This window comes from Rhinatrema bivittatum, chromosome 4 (assembly GCF_901001135.1).
Source record: "Rhinatrema bivittatum chromosome 4, aRhiBiv1.1, whole genome shotgun sequence".
Taxonomy (NCBI): Eukaryota; Metazoa; Chordata; class Amphibia; order Gymnophiona; family Rhinatrematidae; genus Rhinatrema; species Rhinatrema bivittatum.
The window spans coordinates 460,476,036-460,499,566 of record NC_042618.1 but is presented as its reverse complement, the minus strand read 5'-3'; the positions used below and the strand labels follow the sequence as shown (position 1 = coordinate 460,499,566).

Here is a 23,531-nt window from a genome sequence, read left to right as displayed (position 1 = left end):
GTCACTCCTGTCTGACTCACTCTGTTCCGAGCCAGAAAGCAATGCCACCGGCATCATGCACCTACAGCCCCAGCATACATCGGCTCACGCACGACCCAGGCCCTCCTGTATGGCTGCACACTGCATCCGCTCAGCTTTGGGGGGGGAGGGGAGGCTGAGCGTGCCCCCGCCCACATGCTCCTCCGAGACCTTCCCGTGCTTTTGCATGGCCACCTGCCAACAGGCTCTGCACAACCTGGAGGTAGCAACCATGGGCTGTGCCCTCCCTGGGGAACACTGCTCCCCAGCTAGCTAACCACGGTCAATGCTGCTGTCCTCTGGATCTGCCAACACAGATGCTCTGCTCCTCTCCTTTTTTTTTTTTTTTTTTTTAAATAACAGAGATAGCTGAAAGGCAGGCACTGTACGAGAAAAACCCCATGGTCCAGCTGGGGAGCCGGGAGTCCCCCTCACCGCCGTCTACATGCCGAACGCCCGCTCCGGCAAGCCATGCAATATTTTCTGCCTGCTCCACCCTCACCCTGGCAAATAGGTGCAGAGTATGCAGACTGTGCATGTGACAATTTTCAAAGTATCCCTGTAAAAAGTGCTTGCTGCACGAGTTGCTTAAAATGTCCCCTTTCATAACTTATCGAATGCTTTCATTGCTGTATAGAAAAGCAGAATCCTGATAGATTTATATTTGCCATGAAAATGCTTACACAGAGATAGGAGAGATTTGTGACCCAGTGACGTCCCTGATTTCAGCTCTTCGTGTCCCCCTGTAGTGCCTTCACTACTCCCTGTTTGTGTGCTTCTTGCTACCGGTGCACAAGACAAAGCTTTTCGTTTTGATTTGTCTTTTTTTTTTTTCTGGGATTTGGTTCATTTAATGTTTGTTTTGGTTTGATTTGTTTGGTAAACATTTAATAAACATTCAATGAACATTTCCCCCCCCCTCCCCCAAACACGAAAACCAAAAGAAATGTTCACGTGCATCACCCTCCTGCCCCTGTACCTCTGTCACAACTCTCTGATAGGGACAGGCCTGGGCTCTGCTCTGCTGATTTGTCAAAACGTGGTGCAAGCCTGAGGGCCGGTGGGTGCCAAGCTGTTTTCTGGCTGTATTGTTTTTTGGCCATATTACTTTACAGTTGTAAAGCAGTTCGGTGCTGGTTGGTCCCACGAGAGTGGTTAATGACCCTTAGAGACCTGTGGATGGGCTAACGGGGTGGCAGGGAGCTTTTATTTATTTACTTACTTATTTATTTTTACATTTCATGGCAAATAGTGCGAGCCCTTTGCCACAACCAAAAAACCTGAAAATGTTCATTTTTTTGCACACATCAGGGATTCATTTTGTTTGAAATGAGCTTGAACTGAAAATGGGATTTTTCGGTTTGGCTTGCACGTACATTTCAAACGCATGCACATCTTCTCTGCAGCTACTTTCTATGTCACTAGAAATATGAAACTAAACAAACCACCGACAAAAAGCATTTACTTTACACAGGAACCTAAACACATGAAAACTGCTTGCAGTATGGGTTGGGGGCATCGATTTATGCTTCTGATGTGAGGAAGGAGAGCTTTACCTGTCAAGTTCAAACCCTCTTTCTATGTGCACTGCATGATCTTGTTTGGCGCACAATTTTTGCTTCTTTCTAGACAAAAAAAGCTTACCCTATGTCACCCTCCATTACATAACTCCCCACTGCTTGACTAAGAATCGTCTATATGGCTAAGAATCTATTTCTCAGAAGTCGCCTTACGCCCATCGATTTCGTACTTTGACTCTGCTATTAATGTTCATAGCTATGTATATGGTTTTGATTATACGTACATAGTGATTTGCTATATCTATTTATTGATTTTATGGACTTTGCCCGGCTATCCCCTATCCCTGTTTTAGCCTCATTGTTCTCAGTTACATGTAATGGCCCTGCCCAAAAGTTAACTTGTATTTCTATGTTATATGTAAGGGCTCTGCCCAACTGTTCCTGTTTAATTGTAAACCGATGCGATGTGTGAACGGATGTCGGTATAAAAGAGACTTTAAATAAATAAATAAATGTATGTATGTATGTGCAGATTGTTTAGCATTCAAGGAAGTAAGGAAATTTTGGTTCCAACAGTGAAAAGCTTGTCAGAGGACAATAAATGGTCTTCCTGTAGCAGGCAATATTAGCATTTTTATCTATGGTGTAGTTTTGAATGATAGTGATGTGTAGCTTACTCAATTCTTGCTGTTAACTTATTTACAGTTCTTTCTGTTACATTTTCCAAAATCTGTGTTCCAAATGCAAACAGCTCTTTCTGACTCCATCTCTCCTGCATTTCTCGTAGGAAAAGGAAAGCAATGTTCAGCATGTCTCTGTTTTGCCCTGTGATGGGACTCTCTTGCAGCTGAAAACAGATACTGAGAAGCGCTCTGCAGCAGACGGTGAGAACTGGAGCGGCGTGGAGGAGCTGAAGAGGGCGGAGGAGGAGCTGGAGAGCTTGGCTGACCCGGGCGGTAGATGGAAGGGCCTTTCTTCTGGCTTCTCTGAGGACCTGGAGAAGGGAGGGCAGAAAACTCCGCTCCCCATCTCCCAGACGGGCTCCTGGAGGAGAGGCATGACCGCACAAATCGGGTCCGCGCCGTCCCGGCAGAAATCTGGAGCAAGCACCCTGAAGACTCCTGGTAGGAGAGGGGAGGGGATGGAATTGTGTGGCCCTAGCCCCTTGCATAGGATTACAGAGTTAAGTTTAAACACAGCTCGGGCTGGTAGTGACTGCAAGTTACTGCCATCTGGAGGTGATCCAAGGGAAGTGAGTTGGTGATCTCTGTCCACTTCCCAGTGGAAAGGTGGCCGCATCGCCAAAGCCAGCATCATAGTTTGGCACTAATTGTCACCATTGTTGGCATGCTCTGTAGAGAGGCCAAAGATTGCAAAGGCAGGAGACTTAGATGTCTGAAGTCTTAACTGTGGAATCAAGATTTCTGCCTGGCTCGGGTTTGCTCTACCTATCGGGTTTTCCTCTCCCCCTCAGGTTTTCTGCCAAAATCTGTCTGACTTTTTCCACTCTGGATCCATGTACAATCTACAGTTGATCCACCAAAATCTGAAATGAATCTTCTAATTTACAAAAATCTGCTTCAGATTGCTGCCACAGGTTCATTGAATTGGATGCAAAATCTTTTTTGCAATGATTTACGCATCTCTGCCTCTTAATTCTGGAGGTGGCAAACAATGAGGCATGCTGTAGGTTGTAACTAACATTCCCCATGAGCATCAAGGTGCTAACGTGCATCCTGATACTACCAGGGCTGGCTTTAAAGGGCCTAAGTGACTCAAAAAATCACCCACAAATAGTCTGAAGAGACCCTGCCCATCCCATCCCCTTTCTATCCCTTGAGGTAGCCAAAATGTGCTACAGTTTTATTAATTTATTCTTATATCTGGTGCAGACCTTGCCCCTCCTTCCCAAGCCCTGCCCCCTTTCCAGAAAAAAACTCTGGCTCTCCCCCACCCCTACCCTCCTTGTCTCCTTCCCCAGCCCTAAACTAGATAGCCCTGGTGGTCCAGGGGGGCCTCGAAGCATCCCCTAGGGCTTCGGGCCCAGCATTATTTTCAAAATGACGTCAGCCAGCTGATTTTATTCCTTTGCCCCATCATGCACCAAGCTGGCACCATTTTAAAAATGGCAGCGCAGGGCCCAGAGCCCTAGGAGTTGCCTCAGGCCCCACTGGACCACCAGGACTCTCTAGGTAAAGGCCAGGAGGATGAAGGGGGAGAGATCCAGTTTTTGTTTTCACATTCATGACAACTCAGAATAATTCCTAAATTGAGATTGCAGGCGTTCCCAAGGGCGTGTTTATGCAGGATTGGTAAATAATGTGCTAGCTTTTATTTTCAAATCTACGCATGTTCATTTCCATGAGAAGTTGATCCACACAAAAACAGCAAAACCCGATGGGTCAGAATTGCCCGTGAACTGTGGAGGTCAGTTAGAAAATTGTCCCTCCCCCCCCCAATGTTCAGAATACTCCTGGGTGAAAGCGCAGCTTCATATTTCCAGAAGGATTGCCTTTTCTTTATTGTCATACTTTGGACACGTTTTCAGTAGCCCGCATTGTTTGTGTTGTATGCAGCTGCGTTGCAGATTTCCGCGAGGCATGCTTTTTGAAAATTAAGAGCAAAGCGTATGTACTGAAAGGGCCCGCCCCCTCTGCGCATGCTACAGGGGATTAAAGTAGCACAGGTATCTTTGGGGAAAATATTAAGTCCGCACACTGTTTTCCTCCCCCGGCCTAAACATGCGTCCTTTTCCCCTGCTAAAAGTCCACGCATGGTGGAAGCTGGAGCACACTTTTTGACGGGTGGAGGAGGGCAGTTTACACCTAAGCCGTTCTGTCTGGGTAGGTTGCTTTGAAGATTGCTCTCCCCATGAACAAAATATACCACAGGTGCTGTACATAATGCATGAGAGAAAAAGAAATGTAAATGGAAGGCGAGACAGTTGAATGAAAACAAACCTTTCCCAGCTTTGATCATTAAAAGACCGTATATTTTTCATAAGTCTAAATCTCCCTATAGTGAAGACGATGGTCTCCCGCCACATATCTGCTTTCTGCACTCTTTGTCCAGTCCAGGAACCGTCTTCCAAAACTGGGCAATGAATCAGAGAGAAGATCGTTACTTGAAAGGGCTTTAGAGATTTGATCCCTGCAGTTTATTACGACTGGGTTTGTGTTTTCTTTAGGGAAAACCGATGACGTAAAGGTTTCTGAAAAAACGAAAGCTCCTCCAAAAGGAGGCTCCATCCAGCGCTCCCCATCCGATGCAGGGAAAAGCAGCGGTGACGAGGGGAAGAAACCTCCTTCCGGCATCGCAAGGCCCACTGCTACTGGCTCCTTCGGGTTCAAGAAGGCTGGGGTAGGATCGTCCACCATGATTACCTCAAGCGGGGCCACCATCGCCAGCGGCTCCTCAACCCTGGGCAAGATGCCCAAATCCTCCGGCATTGGTGGGAAAGCCGGTGCAGGGAGAAAAACCAGCCTGGACGGCTCTCAGAACCAGGACGACGGGGTGCTCCTTCTAAGTTCCAAGACCAGCACCCTGCAGTACCGCAGTTTGCCCCGCCCTTCAAAATCCAGCACCAGTGGCATCCCGGGCAGGGGCGGGCACAGGTCCAGCACCAGCAGCATCGATTCTAACGTCAGCAGCAAGTCCGGCAGTGCCACCGGCTCCAAACTAAGAGAGCCCTCCAAGATTGGATCGGGCCGCTCCAGTCCAGTTACCGTCAACCAGACCGACAAGGAGAAGGTGGCCGTGTCCGACTCGGAGAGCGTTTCTCTGTCCAGTTCCCCCAAGTCGAGCCCCACCTCAACCAGTGCCTGTGGGACCCCAGCACTTCGGCAGCCAGGCTCCAAATACCCCGATATTGCCTCACCCACCTTCCGTAGGTAAGTAGCGCAAGGGTAATCCTCATTTGACAGCGTTTAAAACATTTTTTTTTTAAATGCTTTTGAGGGGGTTCAGCCCTGTCAATCTTCAAGCTGGAATTAAATTACAATTCTAGACAGGGAAGGAAATAATGATTATATCAAAGCAATGGAGAACAGCTGCTCTTGCCAGACTTAAGTTGTGGCAACCAAGATGACTTTCACTGTACAATGTATTGAACAGGCTGTTAAAACTGTAGTGGCTGTGTGACTAGGGTGATGACAATATTTCGCCATTGCATTTGAGCTTCAAAGGGACTCCATGGTATTTGCATTATTTTAAGATTCTCTTAGGGGTTTCTGTGGTAAGTAAGAGGGAGCAGTGCACTACATGACAAATGAAACATTGTGGACTGGAATAATTCTCTCTAAAGTATTGCAGTGATAGGAACCCCTGTAATAAAAGTTGACTGAAAAAAGAAAACTTGACGGAACCGCAGGAGATTCCTTTGCAATCAGTCCTGTCGCCAGAGCATTTTGCAAGCCAAGATATTTCTGCTTTGCCGTTGTTGTTTTTTTTTTTTTCACTGTGGATCCACAGTGCAGCATTCTGTTTTGTTTTGATTCCAGGCCAGATTTAGGAATATTAATCCCAAAGTTTTGGCTTTTCTAACACAAATATTGCTATAATATGAATATAATAAACAACATCTAAATAAATCTGAGCTGTAATTAGAAGGTGAATTGAAGGGTAAAACATAGGGTCGGTAGTAAGGAAAGATTCGGAAGTCAATAGTGCCCTCTTGTGGCCATCATCCCGAAAATAATTTCTACTTGTTTCACATTGTAACAGTGGATGATGGCAGAAAAGGACCAAGTGGCTGACTCATGTGCCATTGCAGTAAATCTGTACGGAAAACGGACACTCAGTGTTGAGCACCTGCTTATCTAACGCCGCCCAGCCACCTCTCCTGGGCCCACAACTGAAAATTTAAATGAGGGGTCGTGCTGCCAAGGAGGCGCTAGGGACAAATGTGCACCCCTAGTACCTCCTCGGCAGCAGATGCCCAGGCGATGTCAGCCTCCAGCAGGTTAGAAAAATGGATGCTCAATTTTACCAGCATCTGTTTTCCTAACCTGACCGCCTGCAAAACGTTTTTTAATTTTTAATTAATTTTTTTTTTTTTTTTTAAATCTTTTGGTCCTTTTGGTTCCTCCGACTTAATATCGCCATGATATTAAGTTGGAGGACGTAAAGAAAAGCAGTATTTTCTGCTTTTCTGTACACTTTTTTTGGGCTGCTCTGGGCAGGCGGTAATTTCAGAGCATAAAAATGTGCAGGTCGGGCGCACTTTTTTTTTTTTTTTTTATTTGGGAAGAATAGCTGATAGCCTCATCAACATGTATTTAGCTTCACGGGGGGTTGGATGCACATTTTGGACACACTAATCTCCTTATGGAATAAGGGTTTGTGGACATGTGTCCAACCACGGGTTAAAGAGTGCGCTCGAATGAGCGCTCTGTATTGCATCGGCCCCATAGTCATCCCATTTGTCTTTCTCTCTGAGTCTCTAGCACTTTGAGTAAATGAGCATACAAATTCCTATCACCTCCCACTTAGACTATTGCAACCTGCTCCTCACAAGTTTCCCAGTGAGCCATCTCCCTCCACTACACTCCATTCAGCTATGCGAATCACTACACTCATATAATGCTCCCTACCATTCCCGCATACAGTTCAAGCTCCTCTTACTCATGTACAAGAGCCTTCACTCTGCAGCTCCTCACTCCCTCTCCTCTCTTATCTCTCTCTATATAGCCCTCCTCATGCACTCCGCTTATCAGGCAAGTCCCTCCTGTCTATGCCCTTCTCCTCTACCGCCAATTCCCGTGCGCTTGGAGTGGTCTTCCTGAGCTGGTGCGTCATGCTCCCTCTCTCGCCATGCTTAAATCCCATCTAAAGTCCCACATTTTGGGCTGCTCTTAAATCTTAATCCCTGATTCTCCCACTTAACAACCTTATACATTTTTAACCATAGTATTTAATAAATGAAATTCCACAAGTTTATTTTGCCCTGGGTGTTTATCTTGATTACATTGTAAGCTCCATTGAGCAGGGGCTCTCTCTTCTATGTTTTTGTACAACACTGCGCACATTGGGAAGTGTTAAATAGTAGTAGTACTAACTAAAGCAACATCAGTTCTCCCCTTCCCTCCCAGATCTTTTACCCAGCTTCCCATCCCTGTTCCCTTATCTACTGGAGTGGGTTGTGGATGCATGGCCTAGCTTCCCAGTGTAGTTGGGAGAGGCAAGGACTGTGTCAGAATTCAGGGAAGCATGGCCCAAGCACAGGGGGTCTCTGAGAGAGTGGGAGGGATTGTAGAAGTGAGCAGTTGCTGAGACTAGAAAGGCCATATGGTCTTTTCCTGCCGTCCTGTTTGGGTTTCTAAGTTATTTCAGGTTCAGCCATACAGGGCTTGATTTTTAAGTCTTTTTTTTTTGACCAGGCATAAATGCCTTGCAGAGAGGAAATTGCAACACCTGTTAGGGACAAATCAACTAAAGTGATTCTGCCTTTTCCAGCAGGCAGATCTCCCCCGGCCTACATGCAGCACCATGAAGAGCAGCAGTGACTCTTCTTGACTGCAATGACTACCACCGTCTGTCATCCATGGGCCCCACTATGCATCCATTTTGGATCAGGCCCACTAAGTCTTTTTTCTGATAGACACAAGATCTGACCCCTACGAGATGAAGGAGTCCCTGGAACTGAAGCACTTCTCGGGGCACCTCACTGAGCTGTCAGTATTACCCATGTCGTTACCATGGCAATGAAACGTTATTTATTTTGTGGGACTTTGGTATTTTGCCCAAGGTGTGGTACAGCAGTAAAATCCAACACAAACAACTGCATCATTAACAGCAGCCAACATCAGGACACACAGGTGTAAAATAGACCTGAGATCAATACTGATCCCAGTAATAAATCCCAGAGCTCCCACGTTCTGCAGCCCAACGTTTGACAGTAATGTGTAATTGAACGCTTGCCTTGCTTTAGGGCAGTTAGCGTGGGTGATTTTTATCTTGCCAGCAGTTTCATGTCGGCAGTCTTGCACATAAACAAACCCTGCACAGTTTCTCATCTTGCACAAAATTAAGGTATTTGCACGCCGTTAATTGCCGTTTCTTTACCGCACCTTTTGTTAATTTCTGTTGGCAAGCTTGAAAGTTTTTAGTATCGGAATAAGCGCTGTTACCAGAATTACGTCCACAAGTTCAGCTGATTCAGTAAAAGCAGTTTTCTTTAGAGATCAATATTGATGGTACCAGGAAGATTTCGGACAGTAAAGTCTTGAGAATGGACACGCAAAACATGTATCTGAGTATCGGGAGAAAAGAGAGATTCAGTCCATGCATGGGATAGTGTCTGATAGTACAAAGAGGTGGGATTTAGGCTGGTTTGGCTCCAGATTTCCAGTGGGGAAAATCACTTCAAAACTGGAGCAGTGTTTGGTTTGGAGAGAAGCTTTGATCACTTTCCTGAAAAGCATCCAACATTTTGGCCGATTGCTGCTGATTGCAGCTGCTCAGAATAAGTAAAAAATAGATCATAGAGAAATGTTTAAATAGTGCATAAGTTGTGAAAAAAATTATCATTTTTCAAGTGTGTTAAGACACAGTTTTGGATCAGGTGTTAAAACTGGTTTATGTGGTATTCTAACGCTCTGGCAGCAGGTCCACAAAGGCTTAAATGTGAGGAAGCCTGACCTGATTAAAACAAAGGACATATTTGCTATTCTAGCTCTGTTATGCCTTCCACATGATAAATGAACATGCTTCCGTGTTCCCTACTATGAAAGCAGTGGAAGAAAACCTGAACGGAAAACGGTGAAATGTACAAAGTGAATATTAATGGAGTGAACTAAGCGACATTTTATCAACCGTAATTGTATAGTGTAGAGGGCATCATTATATTATACACCAATGCTAAGCTGTTTGTGACTACAAATATTCTGGGATTTAATGTTTATTTTGTTTCAGATTGTTTGGTGCCAAGGCGGGTAGCAAACCTTCCTCTGCCACTAACACTGACGTTGCAAAAACCACATCAACAATGCCTGGCTCCAATACCACATTAGCTCGACAGGGCAGTCTGGAGTCCCCCTCCTCTGGAACAGGCAGCATGGGCAGCACTGGTGGGCAAAGTGGCAGCAGCAGCCCTCTCTTCAGCAAACCCTCAGACCTCACAACAGATGTGATCAGCCTGAGCCACTCTTTGGCTTCCAGCCCGGCATCCGTGCACTCTTTCGCCTCAGGGGGCCTTGTGTGGGCCGCCAACCTGAGCAGCTCCTCGGCTGGCAGCAAAGACACGCCAAGCTACCAGTCAATGACCAGCCTTCACACAAGCTCCGAGTCCATTGACCTCCCTCTCAGCCACCATGGCTCTCTGTCTGGATTGACCACAAGCACTCAAGAGGTTCAGAGCCTGCTCATGAGGACTGGGAGTGTGAGATCTACCCTTTCAGAAAGGTGAGGATTTTACCTGACACCCATGCAAACCTTAGAGATAAATCTGGGTAACACCGGCCTGTTCTGCCCTAGCCATGCTGTAATGTTTGGTGCTAATATTTTGTCAGACACAGTAACTTGTCAGCAGGTGTGTGAAGATTTTTTTATTATATATGTTCCAACATAAATTCTATTTCATCTGCATGAGTTTGGTATTGGGGACATTCATCTAGGTTCCATGTTACCTGGTAGCGCCTTGTAAAATGGTTGTGGAAATTGAGTAGTTATGGAGGTGGATGACTGGACAATAGCAACAGCTGATGCTTTGCCAGGCCATCTTTGGGCATCTTTGAACAGAATAACTGGAGGGAGCCTCTTAGCAATTGCACTACGCAGGCCTAAATAGATTGCTTCTGAGGCGCAGATGTACGTTTCGGCTGATTCACCAGTTAGGTATACTGCTGACTCTATGCCACTTTACTCAATGCTTCCTCTCCCTTAATCCTGCCCTCTTCTCACTTAGCTTAGATTCTTCCTACTGCTTGCTTTCCTCAATTGGAGGAGTAATTTAAAAAATTGATTGTTATGAGCATATTCTGCTTTAGGGATAACAGAATGCCTTTTTGGTTGGGGTGGCCATACAGATTGCCCCCAACTGTGCTCCCAACTCTTCTTGTGTACAATTAATATCATTCTTTCTTTCATGCGTTCTTTACATAAACCGTATAAAGTATGAATTAGTTGGTGGTTATTATGACAATGAGGAGGTGGGGTAGGGAGAGAGCGAGGCTGGGAAGAGAATGTGACTGAGGGAAGAAGACAGGGCAGGAGGTGACAGCAAGCAATGGTGGGAATAGTGTATGAGAGGAGAGGTTGAAAAGTGAAGAGGGGGATGGGAGGATAGAGGTGGGGTGCTGAAGTGGGGCGAAGAGTGATTGGGGCAGGAATAAAAAGGAGGTGCCAAATGGGAGAAAAGAGAGATCTACCCCCACAAGAAAATCGAAGACTTGGCGATCCCCATATAATACATATTTTTCTCTGGGAGATGAATAGTGGTGGGGGAGATAGAGTAAGAGGGGATGGGAGCAGGAAGAAGATAGAGCAAGAGTTAGGTGAGACAGGGGAAAGGAAGAAAAGGACCGAAGGGAGAGAAGGAGGTGGAGGGAAGAGGAGGTGGGGGCAAAGGAAGAATGGAAGGGTGGAACGAGAAGGGGACTGATGGGAGAGGACAGGGGAGAGGGGTCAAGGGCAAGAGATGGTGGGTGTAGGAGGAGAGAGGAGAGGCTGAAGTGGGGATAGGGAGAGAGGAGAGGGCTAGAAAAAAGGGAATGAGCTAGTGGCTCTTTTACCACAGCTCCTTCCCCTGATCCCTGAGCTTTCCTTTCTCCCCTTCAGTACTCAACCTCTGTCCTCCATCCTTCTCACTTCATCCCTTCCTCTCCCCATCCCCACTTCCCTTCCTCTCTCCCTTGAATCTCTCCCACCTTTCTCCCTGCTCCCACGACTTATTTTCCTTCTCCCTGCTCCCCCCCCCCTTGCCCTCTCTCTTTACTGCCTCCATCCTTTCCTCTTCCTCTCCTCCAGCAAGCCCTCATTCCCAGCTCTCCCAGTCCTCCCCTTCCACTTACCTACCCTAGTGGTGTGACTCCCTCACCCGGGGCACTTTGAAGGGCGATTGAGGAGTAATTCAAGTCTGGCAGTGGCAGCGATAAAGATAAGTCACGCTGCAGTACAGAAGGCCAATCCTGCCAGCCTGGGGCAGTGGCAGTAAAAGAAGGAGTTTCCCGACTGCAGTAAGACAAGAAGGTATGGTGGTGAAAGAGGGCTTGCTCATGGTGGAAGTTAGATCTTTAAGACATAACTTCTACCGCAATCAAGCTGAATGGGAGGGGGAAGATTAGAGCGCTTGGCAATTAGGTAGCAAAAGGGAGTTCGGAGAGCGAGGAGTCTTCATGGCCTGAACAATGCTGGTTAGACACAGTGCTTGCTGGCCAAAAGTTGGTCGTGCCTTGGCCCCGTGGGCCATCCTGTTCTAATGTCTGTTTGGGCACCAAAGTGGTAAGATGTATAACAAATGTCTTAAATAAATAGCATGGGCTGGTGGCAGTTAGAGGGAGATGGGTTGGGCATGCGAATCCTACCTCTTCCCTATACCAGCTCTCCCCCTAAAGATGGCCCAGTTGCCTTGACAGTGGTGTTACCACTCATAACTTTCAAGTTTGTGCCAAGTCAAGTATTTTCTTTTTTTTGCATGTTGTCATGTGCTTTACACTATTATGTAAATGTTTCTTCTTTTTCACAGGCCTCCCTTAACCTTCTTGTAGTCTCTTTCCCAGGACCTGAGTAACCATATTGTGATTTTATATAATTTCAGTATTTTCTATCTGCCTAAGACTGAAAAGCATCTTGATTTAAAGACACTTTGAAAGTACAGACATCTGGTGTTACACAGTTTGGATAAGTTCTTGGAGGAGAAGTCCATTAACAGCTGTTAATCAGGTTTACTAAGGGAATAGCCACTACTATTAATTGCATCAGTAGCATGGGATCTTCTTAGTGTTTGGGTAATTGCCAGGTTCTTGTGGCCTGGTTTGGCCTCTGTTGGAAATAGAATGCTGGCTTGATGGACCCTTGGTCTGACCCAGCATGGCAATTTCTTATGTTCTTATTAGTTATCTTAGTAAAGTATTGTATTGGTTTGGCATAGTGAAATCTTAACTAATGCAAGAATTTTGCATTAGTTAAGTGACTAAATTAAATTGTGTACAAGGAGGCTGATGTTCGGAGAGTTGGGGAGCGGGTATGTTTTCTGGGAAGTGTTATGCACGTGACTTTTCCCTGGATAACTTTAAGACTGCTGCTTTACTGACCATGCTTATGTGTGTAACTTTAATTGGAAAACACTCTTTCTCCGAGGACAAGCAGGATGATAGTCTTCACATATGGATGACATCATTAGATGGAGCTCTGACACAGAAAACTTATGTCAAAGTTTCTAGAACTTTAACTTGATACACTGAGCATGCCCAGCATGCCCTACACCAAGCGTCCACGTAGGGTTCCTCTCCTGTCTCTCTCTTTCTGCGGAGCTACAGCATCACGATTTGAGTGAGCTCACTTTGATTTTTTTGGCCTTTGTGGGAAATCTTTTCTCTTTTTTCTTTTTTCTTGCGGTTTGGGCGGTTTTTCTTAGCGGTGTTTGACACCGGGTCCCTCTCAGGGCTTCCCCATAGTGTTCCTAGTCAGAGTTTGACACTTCTGGTAAGTTTCCTTTTGCAGTTGATTTCCCTCAGCGGTGGTACTTTAGTACCTATCGGCCATTGAGGTCCATCGCCATCGAGTTTGATATTCTTCACGTTTATTTTGTCCTGTCATGGCCACGTCCAGTTTTAGTGGTGCTCGAGGGCCATGTCCATCACAGACTCCCATGATTGTGTCCTCTGCCTGGGGGCATCGCCTGATCTCCAAGATTGCTGCGAATGTGCCTTGATGACCCCTAAAGGATGTCGCCTTCATCTTGACAAGATGGAGCACCCCTTCGGATAGAAGAAGACTGAGCCATTAGCAGCATTGGCCCAGGAGGACCATGAGCCCCACCAATGGACACCAAGCCATCAACATCAGTGGGACCATTGGTGCCATCGGCAGATAAGAGTGCTAGAGACCGGCTATTGATGAGCTCCTCCAGCCCGAGGACATTGGGTTCCTCATCTTCGACCTTGGCACTGGGCAAAGACCATGCTGAGCATCAAGGGAAGCCAAAGAAGCATTGGCATCTGTCTCCTTCAATTCACGGTGCTGGGCACGGGGATGCGCCAGCTCATGCTGTGATGCACCCAAAGCAACCCCACGGCGAGGAAAGCCACTCCTCCAACTGTACCAGGAGTCCACGACAGTCTCCACCAGTCCTGGTGCCAGTCATCGACTATCCTCTTGGTTCCAAAGAGGATCTGACCACCCCTCCTTCCTCCCAGTCAGGGTTGGCATCAGCAATGTTTGAGGAGGAGCTCGAGTAGTGAGTGCAACTTGTGGTCAAGTGGGCATTGTGAAGCATAGGTTTGGTTTCTGAGCTGGCATCAATGCCCGTCTGGGCACCGCAGTCTCCCCCTGCCGAACCGGTGGTCATGGCCAGTTTCTTCAAGGAGGAAGCTCCACTGGGGCCAGCTGAGAGACAGAGTCCTGTAGCCCCCAGCCCAGATCCACCAGTGCCTGCACCTTTGGTCAAAGGCTGGGCGCCCAGGGCCCCATCCCCTGTTCATTCAGTGAGGATGAGGGCCCTTATGACCCTCATCCTCACTAGATCCATCAGTAGAGGATGACACGGAGTCCTCTACTGATGGATCTGATCCCTATCCTCCAGAGGGACTTGACCTTTTCAGGGTTTGTATGGGCGATGGCAGAAGCCATCCCATTTCACTTACTGAGGATGCCAGGCACAAAATGCTTGAAATCCTCCAGTTTGTGGAGCCTCTTAAGAAGATCATGGATATCCTGGTGCATGAGATCTTTAAGAAGTTTCTGCTGAGGATGTGGGAACACGCCCTCACAGTGCCTTCCGTAAACAAGAAGGCGGACAGGGTTAACCTCATCCAGAAGGCTCCTGGATTCGACAAATGACAGTTTCCCCACCAATCGGTGGTAGTTGAATCCACTCTCAAGCGGGCCAAGCAGTCTCAGACCCATTCCTCGGCGCCTCTGGATTGTGTCTCTCTCTTCCCACTTGGTGGGTTTCTCTATATTCCAGTACAATAAAGACTCTTGCTGTTGTGTCCGTCTCAGCTAAGGCCACGCCTATCGGGGTGAGTCCCCACAGGGCCCCTCCCTGTGGGTGGAGTCAGCTCTCACCCTGATCCAGGGTCTACAAACATAACAGTTTATAACAGTAAGTAATTTTCCTGACTCGGAGGGTTGTAGAAGAATTGCTCCAACTCCTAGAGCTGAGGCATCAACTTCCAAAATAAATGGTTTAGTTGGATTAGGACGTTGCAGACACGGATCTCTTATAAATTCCTCTTTCAAACGTTGGAAAGTGTAGAGGGCTTAAAAAGACCAGTTGCAAGTTGGAGCTCCCTTCTTGGTTAGGGCAGTAAGTGGCACCACCAGGGTGGAATATCCGGAGATAAATTGGTGATAGTAGTTGGAGAATCCCAAAAATCAGTGTAAAGCCTTAGGCCCCACTGGTTGGGGCCAATCCATTATAGCTCTGAGTTTCTCAAGGTCCATGCGTAGTCCATCTTGAGATATAGTATATTCTAAAAAAAGTGATTCTCTTTGGTGAAATAGACATTTTTCTAGTTTTGCATATAGCCTATTGTCTCGGAGGCGTTAGAGGACTTGCATAACATGGATCTGATGTTTATTTATTTAAAAGTGTTTGTATACCGCTTTTACAATTGGAAATTAATCAAAACGGTTAACAATTTTAAAACATACATAATATGTATAAAAACAATAATAACCATAAAGGGAACAATAATAACCATAAAGGGAAATAGATTCAAAAAGTTACTTATAAGGGACAAGAGTAACAGATAAGTATGAAAAAAATAAGTGTGAAAGCTTTCTGGGCAGACTGGATGGACCGTTTGGTCGTCTTCTGTCGTCATTTCTATGTTTCTATGTTAAAACTAAATACTTATCACAAAACAAAACTTTACAACACAAATTGATGCTAAAAAGTGCCTTGAGGGTACAGAAGGGAGAATAGGGGAAAAACAAGGAATACTTATCAACAAGTATTGGGGAGAGAGCTAAATGCTTTCTGAAATAAATGGGTTTTTAACGATTTCTTAATTGTTGTTTGGATGGTATAAGACGGAGGAAATCTGGTAGAGAATTCCACAAAATTGGGCCTGCTACAGAGAAGGCTCTTTTACGCATTATATCTAATTTTGCGAATCAAACAGATGGTGTATCTAAGAGGTTTTTTGAAAAGGATCTTAACTGTCTCACTGGTTTGTATATACGGAGTGAAGAACAGAGCCATGTTGAGGAAGCATTATGAATAAGAGCATGAATAATTGACAAAATCTTGTATTGTACTCTGAATTTAATAGGGAGCCAGTGGAGTGAAGATAAGACTGGAGTGATATGATTTCTGCGAGATGTTCCTGAGAGAATACGGGCAGCCGAGTTTTGAATTAGTTGTAGAGGGTGAATTGTGGAATCAGGTAAACCATTGTAAAGCGAATTTCAGTAGTCTAGACCCAAAAATACTAGAGTTTGCAGAACTGTGTGAAAATCTCGGAAGAACAGCAAAGGTCTGAGTCTTTTTAAGATCTGTAATTTATAGAATGATTTTTTAGTAATAGTCGAAATATGTTGGGCCATGGACAAATCTGAATTCATCCTAACACCTAGGCTGGTAGTGTGATTGCCGATGGGGATGGAAATACCATTAAAATGAAGATGGGAAGGGGGACCTATAGTGGAACTAGAAATAGAGGTTAAATATGTTAACTCTGTTTTTGCCGGATTCAATTAACAGATTGTGCGAAAGCCAACTATTAATTGTGTTTAAATATAAGGTAATTGTAGATAGTGTGTCTGACCAAGAGGAATTATAGGAAACTAGTAGTTGGATATCATCTGCATAAATTCTGAATTGAATATTAAGAGCAACAAGAATGTGGCATAACGGGAGTAAGTAGATATTGAAAAGAATGGGAGATAATGAAGAGCCCTGCGGTACGCCAGTAGAAAGTGTGTATTCATTTGAGGATTGGAAAAAATTAAGATGTCATCAAGATAGACAATAACATGAGAATACAGAAAATCTCGAAAAATATCATTAATCATGTTTTGAAAAACTGCCGGGGTGTTACATAATCCGAATGGCATTTCTAGATATTCATAATGTCCATCACGACTATTAAAAGCGGTTTTCCATTAATCCCCTTCTCATATCTGGATTAAATTGTAAGCCCCTCCCCTTAAAAAAAAAATTGTAAGGCCCCCCCCCCCCGGAGATCGAGTTATGTAAATCTTCGAGCTCCTCTTAAGCGATCAAAACGTTCTGAAATTAGTGGAATAGGGTACCGATTCTTCTTGGTGATGGCATTGAGTCCTCTGTAGTCAATGCAAGGCCGCAATGACCCATCTTTCTTTTTGACAAAAAAAAAAAAAAAAACCAGCCCCTGCGGAAGAAGAGGAAGGTCTGATGAATCCCCTGGCCAGATTCTCTTGGATGTATTGGTTCATGGCCTCCAATTCTGGCTCAGACAAGGCATAAACCCTTCCCCTGGGGGGGATCTTTACCAGGAAGTAATTATATTCTGCAGTCTTAGGTCTGGTGTGGTGGCAGCGTCTCAGTTTGTTGCTTACTGAAAACATCAATAAATCTGGCATACTGGAGTGGTAATGCAGATGGAATGACTGCTGTACAAGAGATAGTGGAGCTGCCTGGAAAAACTTTCAACAAACAGTTCTGATGACAGTAAGTACTCCAACTGGCCAGCTATAAATTTCCCCAGTCCACCTGGGGTTGGTGTAATCTTAGCCAAGGTAACCAGAGTATTACCTGGTTGATGGAAGTGGGAAGCAGATATAGTTGAATGGATTCTTGATGGAGTATTCCAGTCATCATCTTGATGGGCTGAGCGATCAGAGAGATTTTGTCTCCCAGTGGCTGTCCCAAGACAGAAGAGACAGTAAGCGGAGTTTTTAGTGGCTCAGTGGGAATGTGATATCGATGGACTAGATCTTCTTCTATGAAGTTACCAGCTGCCCCAGAGTCCAAGAAGGCCTGAAAATAAATAGTGCAGTTATTGATTGTAATTGATTCTGGAATCAGGATTTGTGAAGAGGGGATAATATGACCCAGGGAAGCCTCTCCTACCAGCCCTAGGCCCGGACGTTTCCCGACTTATTAGGACATTTATTCACGAAATGTCCTGTTCCTGCACAATAAAGACAGAGGTTATGTAGTCTTCGATGTTGTCGTTCCTCAGGTTTCAAATGACATCGGTCGATCTGCATGGGTTCTTCCGAAGCTGCTTGTGGTTCAGAAACCTTAGGAAGCATGAGAGGTAGTTGAAAGGCAGGAGCCAGCCGAATGGGTTGTCTCAGGGCGGCCTGCTCGTGAGACCTCTCTTGAAAATGAAGATCTAGTCGAATCGCCAAGCGAATTAACTCCTCTAGAGATTCTGGAGTCTCCCGGCCAGCTAATTCATCCTTGATGTTCTCGGAGAGACCCTGATGAAATATGGCCGTAAGGTTGTCATCACTCCATCGAAGCTCAGCTGCCAGAGTACGGAACTGAATGGCGTATTTCCCAACTGATTGGGATCCTTGTCGAATCTGAAGTAATTCTTCCGCAGCCAAGGTTGAGTGTCCAGGTTCATCAAAGATTAGACGAAAGTCTTCTAAGAACTGATCCAAGTTATTCAAAAGAGGATCTTCTCGTTCCCAGAAGGGAGAAGCCCAAGCTAAGGCTGGTCCTTCAAAAAGGGATAAGAAAACAAAGGTCATGTTTATATCTGTGGGGAACAATGAAGACTGGAGCGAGAAATGCATACGACACTGATTTATAAACCCTCGACAGTGCTGAGGATCGCCATTGAAATGAGGTGGAGGTGGCAGTCTTAAAACGGGGGACGGTGGAGAGGGAGCCGAGGTTACCGGTGCAGCGACTGAAAATGCATCCATTCGAGCAGCCGGCCTCTCCAAAACTCCTGTAACCTGCTCTAGTACTCCTTGCTGTTGCTGAATGCATGTAGCCAGTCCAGGAATGGCCTGTAAAACTGTCAGATCTACGGGATCCATGGCCTCGGCCAACTGTTGCGGATTTGATAGTGAATCCCTTAGTAGACAACAGTCTTACCTTGGGCCGTGGTGAACACAGTAAGCGAAGGCTGAGAAGACAGTGGAGAGCAAATCTCAGGAACACTCCAGAGTCAAGATAAGCAGCAGGCAAAAGGAGAGTCAAGTCCAATCCAGGTCGTGGGCAGGCAGGTAATCCGAGGCACAGTCCAGAGTCAGGGCAGGCAGCAGGCAAAAGGAGAGTCAAGTCCAAACCGGGTCGTGGGTAGGCAGCAGGCAGGTAATCCGAAGCACAATCCAAGGTCAGAGACAGCAAGAAGAAAAACCGAGAGCGCCAGCACAAGCAAGCCTGTAGCCGAGGCAGTGCTGTGCTGGGCTCAGGGCTTTAAATCTAAAAAGTTCCCGCGCAAATGCGAGGACTTCCGGGATGGCTGCTGACGCGTCTCGGTGGGCGGAGCCTGAACGCGACGCACGTCGTGCTGTGCTGCCACCGGAAAATGCCGCTGAGCAGCGACACCAGAAGGAGCCCCAGGCCTTGCGGATTGCAGGACGGTAACAACAGGACATCTGGAAGCAGGTGCAGGAAGTGGCCAAGCAGCAGCAGTATACCCTCATGTTGCTGGTGCATAAAGGCCTGGAGTGTGGAAAACAAAAGGTCCACATGACCTTGTGTTTTCGAAATGGCATAGAGGGTCTCTGCAGCGGGAATTGGTGCCCGCAGAATGGCATGGCTGCAGGTCTCTGATCTCTGACTGGAGATATAGGAAAGACTTGCAGACATGCCATGTACTGGGGAGAATCTCTTTGGAGATAGAATGACGATTGCAGTGGCCCAGTTTCAGGACCACCATGAAACCCTCCAAAATCTCTCCCCAAGCACTCCAGACCTATCCTCCGCTAGGAGGTCAACGCGATTGGGGCAGAAAAATATCTTTCTTGTGCTAGAGGATGTACTATCCTCTGCCTCCTCACTCTTGTCATCAGCATCAAGGCTTCTGCAATCATCCTAGGCAGCAGAGAGCCCCCAAGGCCCAGCTTGTGCCTCATTCAACACCAGGGTTGGGGTTTTGATTGGGTCATAGGGAGCGTACTTCAGTCGCCGGTACCCAGGATGATGGATCCATCCGTCGGGGGAAGACTGCGGTTCTTTACGAACCAGTGGCCCAGTGTAACCTGAGACCAGTAGGTTCTTTCCATCATCCTTCAAGGATTCTGATTGAACCTATTCAGTGCCCCGCCAAATTGCCCTCATAGCCTATTTTGGGGATCGGTAGTGCATCAGGAGATACTGCTAAAGTAGCTCTCCTCCCTCTTAACAGTCAGAGCGGGCAAGCCTGTTCCACCAGGATAAAGAGGGCAGGGATTTTACTCCAGGTACTTACTGATTCCAAAGAAAACAGGAGGACTCTGACCCATCCTAGACCTAAGGGCCTTGAACAGATTTGACAAAAAAGAAAAGTTTAAGATGGTTTCTCTGGGCACCTTGATTCCCCCTTTTACAAAAAGGGGACTGGCTATGCTCTCTCAATCTGAAAGACATATACACTCACATCGAGATCTTCCCTGGTCACTAGAAGTATCTCAGATTCGTGGTGGGAAAACAGCACTTCCAGTATCGGGTGTTGCAATCAAGCTAGCGTCAGCTCCATGGGTCTTCATGAAATGCCTGGCCGTGGTGCAGTGCACCTTCACAGGTTGGGGGTGCATGTTTTCTCTGATCTGGACGATTAACTGGTCAAGAACACATCTCAGACAGGGGCCATCGGGTCCATGTGTTGGAGTCACTAGGGTTTGACATCACCTACCCGAAGTTCCATCTCAGCCCGTCACTTCAATTGGACTTCAAAAGGAGCCCTGCAAGACACGGCTCAGACCAAGGTCTTCCTGCTTCATCAAAGGGCCGTCACTTTGATATCCATCGTGGCAGAGATTCAGGAGAGCCAACAGGTGTCAGCCTGGTATATGTTGAGTTTGTTGGGCCATATGGCTGCAACTGTTCATGTCACTCCCTTGGCACAATTACACATGCACAGGGCCCAAGGGACCTTGAGGTCGCGGTGGCACCAGGCCACGAAGAACCTCCAGGATCGCATCTGAATCACCTTGGCCCTCCAGGACTCTTTGTCCTGCTGGTGGGTACTTTCAAATCTGGAATGGGGGATCTCTTTTGAAGTCCTCCTACCCAAATTATCCTAACCACGGATGCGCCCATCTTGGAATGGGGAGCTCATGTAGGTGGGCTCAGCACCCAGGGCCTTTGGTCTGCCCAGGAAAGCAGTTGCTGAATCAATTTCCTGGAGCTCCTGGCATCAGGTACGCGCTATGGGCTTTCAGAAATCAGCTGTCCAACAAAGTTGCCCTGATCCAAACCAACAACCAGGTAGTGATGTGGCATGTCAACAGCAGGGAGGTACAGGATCGAACCTTCTTGTCTGAAGAGGTTCAGATCTGGTCATAGGCCCTGTCCCATGGGATCGTACTCAGGGCCATGTACCTGGCTGGGATGGAGAACTTGTTAGTGGACAGACTGAGTCGTGCCTTCAGACCCCACGAGTGGTCCCTGGACCCCAAGGGGTTGCGAATCGGATAATCCATCTCTGGGGAGGCTAGATATGGATCTTTTTGCATCCCCTTGCAACAGAATTGTGATTCAGTACTGCTTCCTATACAGGACAGTTGACAAACTAGCCTCGGACTCCCTGGCCTGTCATTAAGGGTAAGGGTCTTTTGTACATGTATCCTATGATTTCCTTAGTGGTGAAGACTCTCTTGAAGTTTCGCAAGGACAAGGGGACTATAATCCTCATAGCCTTGTATTGGCCGAGAAAGGTCTGGTTTCCACTCCTTCAGGAGTTGTCTATCCGGAGACCAATCAGTCTGGGGATTTCTTCAGATGTCATCTCGCAAAATCAAGGTAGGTTGTGACATCCTAATCTCCAGGCCTTGTCGCTCATAGCCTGGATGTTGAGAGGTTAATTCTTCAACCACTCGATCTCTCGGGTCCTGGTGACTTCTAGAAAGCCTTTCACTAGAAAGTCCTATGGACTGAAGTGGAGGTGGTTTTCCGCGTGGTGTGAGCAGAAGGCCCTAGATTGGTTCTCCTGCCCCACACAAAAACTGCTTAATTATTTTCTACACCTGTCGGAATCTGGCTTAAAAACCAACTCCTTTCAGTTCATCAGTTGGCGCATACCACCATGGTGTAGATGGTACACTCATCTCTGTATAGCCTATAGTTGTAAGATATCCATGGTCAATACAATATCCATGGTCAACAACAAACCTTTTCCGTTGGAAAAAAATCAGCATGATATTAGTCTTCACAAAATCCGCCCTCCAACTCATGGAGTTGGGGGTTCTCCTGTTTTTTGTTATATGTCTAATTCTATGTTATAAGACTGGAGAGGGACCCCGTGTGGACTCGTAATATGGGGCATGCTGGGCATGCTCAGTGTGCTGAGTCAAAGTTTTAGAAACTTTGACCTAAGTTTTCCAAGTCGGGACTCCATCTGATGATGTCACCATGTGTGAGGACTAAAATCCTGCTGTCCTGTTAAAGATAAGCAACTCTGCTACCGTATATATGCTCTCGTCAGCTAAAGTCTAGTTCCGCCCTCGGTGTGCCTCCATTGACATCCCTTTTTATCTGAATACATTTTGTGCACGCAGTGAGTTGTTTGCACAAAATTTATACAGTTGGCACTGGGGGAGATAACTCTTGCTTTTTGTATGGTAGCCTCAAAAGTTCCTTGCACAAAATCTTTGAGTAGTGACCTCATAGTGTCAGTTCTTTAAAGTTTTCTATTAATTTAAGTTTCATGATGTACATTTCATGTTGTACTTTCCTCTAATTTCTTATCAAAGCTTGGTAGAACTCTAACATGTGGAGACCCAGGCTATAATAGCAGGTTATTCTGATTTGAAAGCATGTTACATGCAGCTTCCCTGAATGGGGGATATGTTATCCCAGATATGGCAATTCTGAACTTCCACTTTAAGGAGTCATTTATTTCTTGCTCTAAAATAACTGTGAATTGCAGACAGGAGGAGGTTTTAAAGTTCAGTCTTGATTAGCATGCTGTGACGGAGACAGCAATTTTCTCCTGCATTTTAATTCATTTCAGTAATAACTGATTCAAATTGGATAATCACTTGTTAAAAAAAAAAGTGCAATAAGTGACTGCTAATCAAGTAGTTCTTTAATTCCAATTTAAAATGGCAACCTTACTGCATTTTGTCAATAATTAATTCAGTGGTTAGAGCATATTAAATCTTCAGCATCATAGTTGGAGTCTTTTGGACCTGGTTCACCTAGCATCTTCTCCCATTTGGAAGCTGCGGAAAACCCCATTGAAAAATTCACCTCACTTTGTCACGTCTAGGCTGGTGGATGTGAGTAAATCGGAGAGCCAACATTTACTGTTATCAGAAGCTTGTGGTCATCACTGTGTTGATGTAGCCATGGTATATTTGAGACCATTATTGATCAAGATTCTTACCCTGCTGGTTAATAGTTGTGGGGGAGGGGCTAGAGACGTGGTACATATTGATAACATAGTAATGAAGGCCCATCTAGTCTGCCCAGTTAAACGTTTTCTGGATTTTCCCTGCTCTGGGTAGGTAAGCCCACAAAAATCTCAAAGGCAAACCACCACCACCATCCCCCCACTCAAACATGTTGATATGTTGCCTATAAACTTTCATTCTTATGAACTCTAAAAGAAAGCTTTTTGGCACAATGTAAATATTGAGGTGGGCCCTAGCAGTAAATTTAAGAGATTGAGATCATATTCAGCACCTCGTGGCTTAGGAGTGAGGTTCATTCTTGCCAAGGTATGCACAAAACAAACCCAT

The 23,531-nt window shown here is 46.0% G+C and overlaps 1 protein-coding gene across 7 annotated transcripts in view; it reads left to right on the top strand.

Moving 5' to 3' along the window:
- The window catches only part of NAV3 (neuron navigator 3), a 971,329-nt gene that overhangs the window by 852,521 nt on the left and 95,277 nt on the right, over positions 1–23,531 (top strand). For all 7 annotated transcript variants that reach the window (XM_029597136.1, XM_029597134.1, XM_029597135.1 and 4 more), the window contains 3 exons: positions 2,386–2,662; positions 4,726–5,428; positions 9,450–9,938. In XM_029597136.1, the coding sequence (XP_029452996.1) occupies positions 2,386–2,662; positions 4,726–5,428; positions 9,450–9,938 (1,469 nt within the window). The remainder of the gene's footprint in view (positions 1–2,385; positions 2,663–4,725; positions 5,429–9,449; positions 9,939–23,531) is intronic.